This window comes from Limulus polyphemus, unplaced genomic scaffold, assembly GCF_000517525.1.
Source record: "Limulus polyphemus unplaced genomic scaffold, Limulus_polyphemus-2.1.2 Scaffold2942, whole genome shotgun sequence".
Classification (NCBI taxonomy): Eukaryota; Metazoa; Arthropoda; class Merostomata; order Xiphosura; family Limulidae; genus Limulus; species Limulus polyphemus.
In genome coordinates, this window is record NW_013668552.1 from 46,151 (window position 1) to 57,113 (window position 10,963).

General features: G+C 31.1%; 1 protein-coding gene across 2 annotated transcripts in view; it reads left to right on the plus strand.

Annotated features, from left to right (window-relative positions):
- Positions 1-10,963, plus strand: part of LOC106468266 (G patch domain and KOW motifs-containing protein-like) — a 57,827-nt gene that overhangs the window by 7,081 nt on the left and 39,783 nt on the right. For both annotated transcript variants that reach the window (XM_022396603.1, XM_022396604.1), the window contains exon 2: positions 3,084-3,238. In XM_022396603.1, the coding sequence (XP_022252311.1) occupies positions 3,084-3,238 (155 nt within the window). The remainder of the gene's footprint in view (positions 1-3,083; positions 3,239-10,963) is intronic.

The window sequence follows — 10,963 nt, forward strand, 5'->3', positions numbered from 1 at the left end:
AAGCAACAACAACAGAAGTGTGGGTCTTACTACAAAGTAAAGATTGTAAGGAGGAAAAATATAAAGTTCTTATGTGATACTGTTATTAGTAGTATTACGTACAAATCACACAAGTTTATCATTCTAAATACTGAATCATATTATTATTATTATGAACTAAATATAAAATTACGCTAAATTATTGAACTTAAAACTACTAATTTAAATGCAAAAGAATATAAAAATCACAAACTCATTCTGTTCAAAGTGCTAAGCCTAATTCAAGTAAAGACCTTGCATTTGCTGCTCGATAGCTCTTAACCCTAACAATCGTGGATCAACTTCTTTCCTAAAAAATTATTTATTTTGAGTTAATTTTTCAATATAATGATTAATATAAATAGATATATGATACAGCATGACTTACGCTACTATAGAAAAATAATAAAAGTCACATACATTCCATGCAGTTTTTTCCAGAAGCAAATTTTCTAACGCTTATAGAAAAGCACTATTGGCCAGTACTAAATACAACTTCTACATAAAATGGCAGTTACTATAATAAGCACCACCCACATTCATATTGTAAAATCCAGAGAACAACATTTCGTCTCGTGCTTTGCTTATCATCCTATGATTTGTCAAACGTGAAATACAGCGATTGGAATAACATGGTACTGAAATTGACACCTTCGATTAGGATTGGCTAAAGTTTTACAACTGAGGTCTAGTATGCTCAGATGCTGTTTTATAAAGAAAACAGACTAGAAAAAAGTTTAGATACCAATCATAGATGGCAGGACCAGCATTGAACTGCAAGGAAAAACTTTGCAAAAAGTTTTTTTCTTAGAGGATGCTTATTTATAATCTCAAGCATATTTTTGGATTTTTTTTATTAAATTTCTCTGTAAACTTCATTAAATAATACAATTTTGTACAAATAATTGAATATTATACTACTATTTACAAAAATAAATTCTGAAATCCAATAAAAAATAAGTTCTCTATAATATTTTCAATTCACTAATGTGATTTTGCTCTCACGATAAGACAAAATTGCCACGGCAGGTAACAGGTTAATCGAGTCATGGGACATTCCTCTACTTTGTTGGCAGATTGGGGATGAGGTTCCATTATTACATAGATGATCAACTTTTCATAGCCCCTTTTTCAGAGGACTCCTTCTCTCATACCTGCATTCTTCAGGTTAATCGAGTCATGGGACATTCCTCTACTTTGTTGGCAGATTGGTGATGAGGTTCCATTATTACATAGATGATCAACTTTTCATAGCCCCTTTTTCAGAGGACTCCTTCTCTCATACCTGCATTCTTCTGCAGAAAGCTGCTTGAATGGGCTAGCTTGTTAAACCTTCCAAGTATTTTTTTTTCACACTGGCCCTGCATTTGGTCATCTGGTCATGTTCTTCAACTCCAAATTCATACTCAGCCTTCAGCACCTCACTTATGAGCAATGAAATGTCTTGTCACCAAGGTTCATGCTTCTCCTTTACACTCTGCACATGAGATTCTTTTAGTTTTGGGAACTCTGGTTTTCCTTGAACCATTCATTTATTTAGGATGAACACACATATACCTCTTCTTGTGGAAATTGTGGGACTAATGGAACCTTTCTTGAGATCTGTTGTCTTTGATTGTATGCATCCCTTCTCTTCTAGAGGAATTGTCTTGGCTTGAAAGTGCCAACACCATGTAGACTTTTTATCGACTCATATAAAGTTAGTCTGAAAGCTGTACTTTTGCACAATGGGAACATTAAGCCATTGATTCCTGTTGCTCATGCTGTGAAAATTAAAGAAACTTGTCAAAGCATACAGATCATACTTGAGGCCATAAAATATGATCACCATAGGTTAATCTAAAAGTTATTACACTCCTTCTAGACTTACAGTGTGGGTATACATAAAAAGAAGGAATAGACAATGAGAGAGAATTGCATACCAAGGAAATAGAATATTGAGTGTCAACCTCTAGTGAATCCTCAAAATGTGTTTCTGCCCTCACTTAATATTCAACTGGTACTCCTGAATAATTTTGTAAAAGTATGAACAAAGATAGTAATGGTTTCCAAAAATCAGTGAAGAAAAATGAAAGGAGATATCTTTGTTGGGCTACGGATTCAGGAAGTGCTGATGAATGATTATTTTGAAACAGTACTCAATCAGAAAGAACTTGCTGCCTGGAAATTATTCAAACTGGCTGTCCTAAATTTCTTAGTAAATCACAGAGATGACACTATGCTGTGATGATTAATGATGTGCTTGAGAACTACAAGAAAATGGAGTCTAGAATGTCACTAAAGATACACTTCTTACACTCCCATTTAGATTTCTTTCCAGTGATCTAGGTGCATAAGTGAGGAGCATCCACCAAGATATTTCTACAATGGAAAATTATATTAAGGATGATGGAATCCTGCAGTAAACGGAGATTACTGTTGGTTCTTGCAGCATGAAACTAAGAACATGCATAAAAGGAGCTACAAATCAAGCAAATATTACGTAAAAAAAAAAAATACCATGATGGACGTTTTGAACATAGCCTGAATGTATTTTCAGTATATAACCTTACTATACTCATTGCTTTTTAAAACTTCTGTGGCTATTATGTATTGTTTTTGGACAATCTTAAATGAAATTTTCAATAAATAAAATTACTAAAGAAAAAGCTATTTTCATGAGATATAAGAAAATTTTCAATAAATCTATCATAACTGAAAACTAGAGGTAATCTGTAACTTGCGGCATGATTTTCAGAATCAGCATTATAAAATTACTTGGAAACAGTTGCATATTTTCTAGTAACAGAGAAAAATCTTTTGTTGCCCAATGTAATCTACAAAATTTCATGAAGATTTGCATACATTATCAAAAGTTATAGTATGACTACTCTCATGGTTACTTTGATGGTTAATAAGTTTCTAAGTAGATAGAACCAAAATTTTGTTAATAAAACTTTTGATCTAGCAATTAATATAAAAATATATCTTCCTTAAAATATCTACTTTTCTGCAATATACATTATAAAAATTTAAGAATAACAGTTTCTCTGATTGTAGTTTTTATATGATTTTTTTTCTTACAGGACAGATCTAGCAAAACCAGAACTTGTAATACCCTTGATACAAAAAAATAAATGGAAATTGTCATCTAAAAAATTGGAAAAAGATAAAGATCAGAATAAAGTCCTTGGTGAAGATTCATCACTTGAAGAATTAGCTGTTAAAGAAATCATTGAAGGTGAGTGTGAAAGTCGTACATGGTTATGTGACTTGTTGCAGATACAGGAATAGTGGATTGCAAATTTAGTTTGAACTTTAAGTTGTTTTTTTTAATATGTCTAGCATTCATTCAGTTATACAGTCCAGTACTGAGGACAAATTATACATGTCTGGTTAGACAAGGGAAAAAAAAGATTTATGATTTTCAAATGCAAAAGTAAATGCTGATTACACAGTTGAAGAAAAATATTCAGTTACAATTAAAGCATCTAGTTGTTTTCTTAAAGTAATTGTTAGTGCAGCTTTTAAAAAATACTTAAATACACAATTGAGTAAAAGAAGCGCATGTGTTGTATACCAAGTTAACTATGTGTGTCTGGACAGATGCAGTTTCATTTACCTTGTAACCACTATATAACAATGAAACTATATATTATATATACTATAACTCTGAGGGTGCCAAGTGTATCTTAATTCTATTGCTATGGGCTCAGTTGATTTGACTGATTTGTGACTCCAAACTTATCTTTAGTTTCTATACTATAACTTTCAATACATTTTATTATCTTTGCAGTAAACATTACAAGTCTTTTGTAGACAGAAAATCTGAATTTTTAATGAATTATTTTTACTAAAAATTTCACCATGAATATATATGGAGTTAAAGTGTTGACTGCTCTGAGTGCAAAGTGGTTTTCATGTTAAGTTTAAAAATATTTTTCTTCATCAGAAAATTGTCAAATTTCATTTGCATAATCTCGTGAATAATTTTTATTTTATTTTTCTTTATCTTACTCAATAAGTTTCTAATTTGTATGTTTTAGTTACTTTTATGATAATAAATAAAGAATACACTTGAAAAACAAGAAATATAGTACTTACCTGTGTTGGTGATTTTTCCTACTTTTTTATACTAGTGATACTACTATACTAAATATTTGTTATTTAATTAAATACTACACATATGAACACAGAATGATAACATAAAAATGTTGACAATGTCCTATAACTATCACATTTTTCTGGCTTTCTGATTATAAGATAAGAGCTGTTAAAAATTCAGCTAAGTTTGTCAGTGTGTTTCCCATGGGAATAAAGTTTGAACTTGAAGTGAAATAGACAATTCTTTGTACAGAAAAAAACATAATATAATAAATCAATCAAAAGATTAAAACTTTGGCTTTCTATTTCTTATAAATAATATAGTATTAAACATCGGAGAGAACTATTGATAATTTGTGAAAGAATAAATATGAAAAACAAGAAATATAGTACTTACCCAAACTTCTCTTGCCCTCGACTGTCGAGGACAGTTAAGCCTGATTTTTTATGGTAATGCACTTAATAATTTTATTTAATTAAATAATGCATCAAAGAATATAGACTAATAACATGCAAAAAGTAGACAGATTTCCTTACCTTAAAACTTTTCCTCTTTCTAACTATGCGACAAGAGCCATTACAAATTCATTCAAGCTAGTCATTAACTTTCCCATGGGAACGAATCGTGTACTCTGAGTGAAATTGACGATATTCTGTTCAGAACACAACGTTATACAATACATCATTTTATAGATAAAAACCTTGACTTTCTATTGGTTATATGTAATATATAATGAAATGTAAGAGAGAAATATCAATGAATTGTAAAAGAGAGGATGTGACAGGTAGGTGTGGCAGGAGGGGCTTGATTTTCTATTAGATAGCTCTGTAACCAAACAAAATTGAAGGCTATAAAAATTATGGTTTGTCTGAGCAATAACGATATCATAGAGAGTAATTTACTTTTCATTTCATACTTTTTCAAGGGGTGATGGATAGAATAGGGATGATGACATGCTAAGAGAAAATGTCATGTGTGTCATGCTAGGGGAAATTCAGGATTTTTTTAAATATTGCCTTGTAGAATTATGAACTTAAAACTTCTATACTATTAAAATATGGATTATTAGCTAAGATTTTATGCTATTTTAATTGGTATAACATAAATAAAAAAGTGGTTTAGTAAAATTTTGAATGTGAGACACTAAAACCTTGTGTCATGCACAGTAAAGGGTACCCAGGGTGATAGAGTTAATTAGACATTCAGCATTTTGCTTTACAGCTTCTTCAGGAGTGTTTGACTAAAAAACAAACTGAAACTCACTGTACAAAGTTTTAGAACAACAATTTGGTATTATAAGGTTGTTTATTTCTAGTATTAAAATGTCTTCTCTACACCAATATGCAGTACAGATAATAAATAATAATAATAAAATTTCTTCACAAGCAGTTGATTGTTTACTTCATTCAATATGGTAACATGAGGTATACATTCATTGAGTTATTTACAACTTGTGTGGAGGGATTATTAGTTATACTTGGTTCAAAAGCAATAAAATAATAAATTATAAACAGATGTAAGCTGTTGCAAGTTTTAAGCTATTTAGGATAAACAATTTTTGTTTTCTGTTACAATCTGCAACATCTTGGAAAGAAAAAAAGTGTCATTTAGATATATTTTGTATTTTTCTATGGTGGTTACAATTGGTCAAATTGGCCGAGGATAGAAAAAATAATAGATAAAATATTGTTTTACTGACAGAAACATTTGATATTTATTTAGGAGGTTTAGAGGTTACATAAATGAAATTTGAACATTTTCAACTAAAGAGTTATTTTTTAATCTGAAAATGAATATCACTTGAAGCAGTCAACACTCTGATTCCATATATTCACAGACAAAATTTTAGTACAAATATTTAATTAAAAAATCTGACTTCTCATGTACAAAAGACTTCCAATTTTACTTTAAGCTTGCCAAATTTTGTGAAGATACACAAAACATGATAAAAGTTATAGTATGGAAACTCTGACTGTTACTTTGTGGTTACAAGATTGGTCACATCATTCAACCCCATATGGAAGAAGTTAATCAGCTCTATGTTGATAATAATTGATTAATTGAATTATTCACCGAGCTTTTTAGGAGTACCAGTAGTAGGATTAATTGCAGTATTTGTGGTATTTAGTTAAAATATTTTGTGTGACTCGTTTTATTAGGTGCAGAAATAGTTCAGTCAAATTAGCTTACAAAGTCAGTGGTTATTCCAGGTTGACTGTGTGTAAATCTTTAGGTGCAGATGCGAAATAATTTACCAGATTTCACTCTTGCTGTTGTGACCTCTGTTCTTTTCTTTAATCCAGTGACTTTGTGGTTCCTAAACTTCTGCTTTTTTTGAATGTTGTGACTTTTACAGTGTTACATTATAATTTAATTATACTACTTTATTATCTATGTATGTCAATAAGCTTGACATGAAAACATAGTTTATAATTCAAAATTATTATTTAACTTTTAAACTCACAGTTACAATTTACAAGCTGCATAATTACAAGGTAGAACCTAAAATTTTGAGACTCGTACCTTCTTAATGTGCTGAGATATCAATATATTTGTCATACCCACCAGAGGATCTCCTCTTCTCTCTTTCTGGTTTTTAAGACAATGTACATGGCTGATGGACAAGTTTATAACCAATAAAAGGAGCAGAATCTCCTGTACACAAATGTTAGGAGTTGTCATTAACCATTATTTAGGAATTGCTGTATTGATGGTGATTAAATTTTGTTTCCCTAATAACTTAGAGAGAAAGCTGGATAAATATATATTAGTTTGGGAACATTCTGTTCTAGTGATGGCTATTTTTTAAATGCATATTTGAAAGCTACATTAATTTTTCTTTTTTTTTTGGACACCCACTTGATTTTATGGTCCTTGAACTTCTGGAAAACAGGAGGTGTTGTTGCCTGAATTCATCTTTTTTGTTTTTTTTCATAGGGGTTTTAAGTTGCTTATTTCTGGTCTGGTTGAATAGCAGTAAAAGTTCTGTGAAGGCAGCTAGAAACATTGATTGTTACTAACTGAGTAAGAATTCATTTTATGAGACCGGGAACAACTATGAGAAACAGCCATTATGCAATAAAATGAGTGACTGATTTGAGGGTTGCTTAGTACATACGTACTTTTACGTATTACAGTTTATTCCGGATGAGCTTCCAATTTATTACTTAACGTATTATAATTTTGAATATCCTGAAACTGAGTTAAATGATAATTTAGATTTAGAAATTAAATAAATATCGATATGTATCCAGTTAATGATACTTGCCAACAAGATTAATACACAGTTTTTTAATACAAATATATTCTAACATACAAACAATAATACAATTTACAATAATGGTTATTACAAATAATGATCTATGTACAAAAGTTTTACAAACAATATTTAGTCCTCTATCTGGCTGGAACTTCCTTGATATCTATTTTATTGAGGGTTCACGATGAGTGAATTAATTTTGAGTAGATGTTGATACAATTCACTTAACAGGGAGATAGCTATCTCTGTTCTTCTTTTATACCAGCCACACATGCCACACAATAGTAATGTCGGAGGTGAATCTGCTGAAGTTAAGTGGTTTGTAATATTCGAAATCTATAAATGTTTCTAGTCAAATATCTGAAGTTCACGATTAATAAGCATCATAACAATCACAGTTATACCTTCTGAAGTTTATAGCAAACCAATAATATGTACTGTCTTTTAGCGTGGCTCATTGATTATATTTATAGACATGAGGAGAGTTTCTCGAAATTTCAGCTTACGTAACAATATAAATGATACACCAGTGTTTACGTACATACATATATTGTTGATTCTTACACTCAATAATTTTCTACAATTTTAATGAATAGGTGGGAATTTTGGGATTCAGATTTAACAGTATAAGTTATGTACATTTGTGAGTTTTGCCAAAAATTGCAAGGAAAAAATTTATTTACCAAAGGATCAATAAACGTACAGTTTTCTTCCCTTGTAGCACACATCAAGAGCAATGATCACATCCTATGTACAAGTTTAATGAAACAGCAAGCTGAAATGAAAAAGCACAGAGATAAAGCAAATGAATCATCAGACACTAAACTGATTACTAAGCTTAAAGTTGCTTATCACATGGCACAGAATGAAATATCAAGTAAGCAATTTGGAACAATGATGGAGTTGCTTGAACCTATAAAAATTTAGACTTGGAAACAGACTTATTACTCTATCATCAAAGTGAATCAGTGAATGATATGGAGAGAGATCTGTAGAAGAGAAGAATACCTTTCTTTAAGAACTGGACAAGACACTTAGTCAAGTAAACTTACCAGTCTTGTGATAGATGAAACTGTAAATGTAATGGTGAATGAAAAACTTATTGTGTATGCAAACATGGTAAGTGAAGGAAGGGCAGAGGCCATTTTTCTTGACAATTGTGATGTGCATTCGTGGATGGCACAATGTATATTTGACAAAGATGAAAAAAGTGCTTTAAGAAAGAGGAGAAGAAATAATTAATGTTGTGAGTCTGTAATCTGACTATGCCAGCATAGTGACTGGGAAACATATTGGGTTCAGTGTCTGTTTTTTGTAAAAAAGCTTGTTTGCCATCCAGGTCCATTGTATGGTGCATGGTACTACTCTAGCTACATACCAAACATGGTAAACCAAATGTTTAAGTTTTATTATTACTCAGCTATAAGAATAAATTGTCTACAGCAGTGCATGGTTTACTGGCTTTCCTTTAGCTGGACTGTTGAGTCTATAAAGCAAAACTGACTGGCTCTTTTATTAACCTATATCTTGTCTGATGTGCTGCCAGTCATGACAAAACTGGACCTTGTGTTCCAAAAGAGATGATGTAAGCACATCTCAAAGATAACCTAGGTCCCAAAGAAACATCCTTCTTTCAAAATTGCATAGAACATTTTTACAAGGACAAGAAAATGTCATAGGCAGATGACAAGAGCATCAGATCATGTGACAATGTTAGAGGTAATTGTGTTCAAGAATTCATTGACACTTTGAAAGCTAGTTTTCCCAGTGAAATGCCCTAACCATGACTGTGACTTGCAACAATATGCTGATCTGGCCATCAGTGCTATGACTGACCATTTCAGAAAAGAAAAATCAGATGACAGGACTGTCATAACACTTGTAGTCAATGCATAGGATGCAAGAAGAGATTCCCTTTTGATGATACGCACCCTCTGTGGGTATGGGAAATCAAACTTTGAGTCAGCATGCACTGTTCTCATACATGACTACAGTCAAATATATCAAGACTGGGCAAAACTTGCAAACATTACTTCAGTTATTCCAGTATCAAGTGTGCAAGCTGAAGGAGGATTCTTTTTACAGAACAGAACTAAAACTGGAAATAGAAATTGTCTGACTGAGAAAAAAGTTGCATGTTTGATGAAGATTGCCAGTGCTAATAAAGACATTCACAACTTTGAATATGAAATGGCCAGCAGATACTTTCTTGGCAAGAAAACAAGGGGAAAATACTAAAATTAAAGTTGTGAAAACATTTTGAAATAAACAATAATTTGATTGATTATGCTGTTTTTTTTGCATGATTTTTACCTCATTTATTTTTCATGTTATTACAAAAAGATCTCCTTTATTGTAAAAACATATTTTTGTTTATATTTTCATCTCTGAAAGCATACAGTAAGTGCAGATTATATTAATATTTTTGTGTGATAGCCACATGTTTTTTAGTCTAGTTTATTGTTTATTATAAGTTTTCAGTGTGCTAAGAGCTATTGCGTAAAATAATTGAATGGGAAGTTACGAAGTAAAATACATATGCCAAACAGTACAGGCCTATGCTTCAATTATTCATTTAAAACAAATTATAAATGATTTTATTTATTTTTATTATTATTAATTTAAAAATAGGGCTGCTAAGTGAAAGTAATTTTCCTAGTATATTTTTTGCATGAATACATGCATGTGTATAGGTTCATTAATAGTGGACAATTGCCAGGTGATGACTATTTCATTTGGCAGGAGGACTGGTAAAATATTAAGTATCCAGTCACTTTGACTGGTACTGTTTTTTTCCTAGCAGAAAGGCTGAGTATTGTATGTGCTTACCTTTTCACACTGTCAAATAGGTTAATCTTTTGAGGCAAGAGATTATTGCTTTTTTTTCTGTTGTACATCAAACTATTTGACTTGTTGGGTCTCTGGTAGGTCTGCTCCTAATAAATAAATAATTGAAAGAAGTTTTTTCAGATTTACTCTTTGCTTTTGTCATTGATCAAGTTGTTATGATCTGTTCTGATAATTCTACCAATATTTATTTTATTATATACCACTGGATATTAACTTCAAGAACAAGGGTTTTCACAAATGCACTCTTATCTCCCAGCATCATATCTTACTGTATTTAATCATGCTTTTATATTTTCAGAATCTTGTGATGAATCACTTTTTATTCCATGGTCATTCTTATCTGGCAAAATGATTTCACCACACCCTTGTTTTTTATTGGCTGAGTATATATTCAGATATCCATTGATAAGTGTCCTTACCATTTTAGTGGTTCCTGTAGTGGAAAATTCTTTAGGTTCATCTTTCCACAGAACTGAGACCCTGTTAAGTTTTTATAGCATGGTATTCTTTACAGTAGATATCTGTGACTTGTTGGCGATAAATTTGAACAATAAACGGACAACACACAATCCACTTGTTTTAACTCTATCGCTATGGGTCAAAGGCCATGTCATATCACATTTGTTGACTAACATTCAAAATTTTTATGAACTATTTTATAAATGTGTGTCAATAAGTTTGGTGTCAAATTGTAGATTATAATTAAAATTTTAGTATTATACATCATTCAATTTCTTAATTTAAAAGTAAAT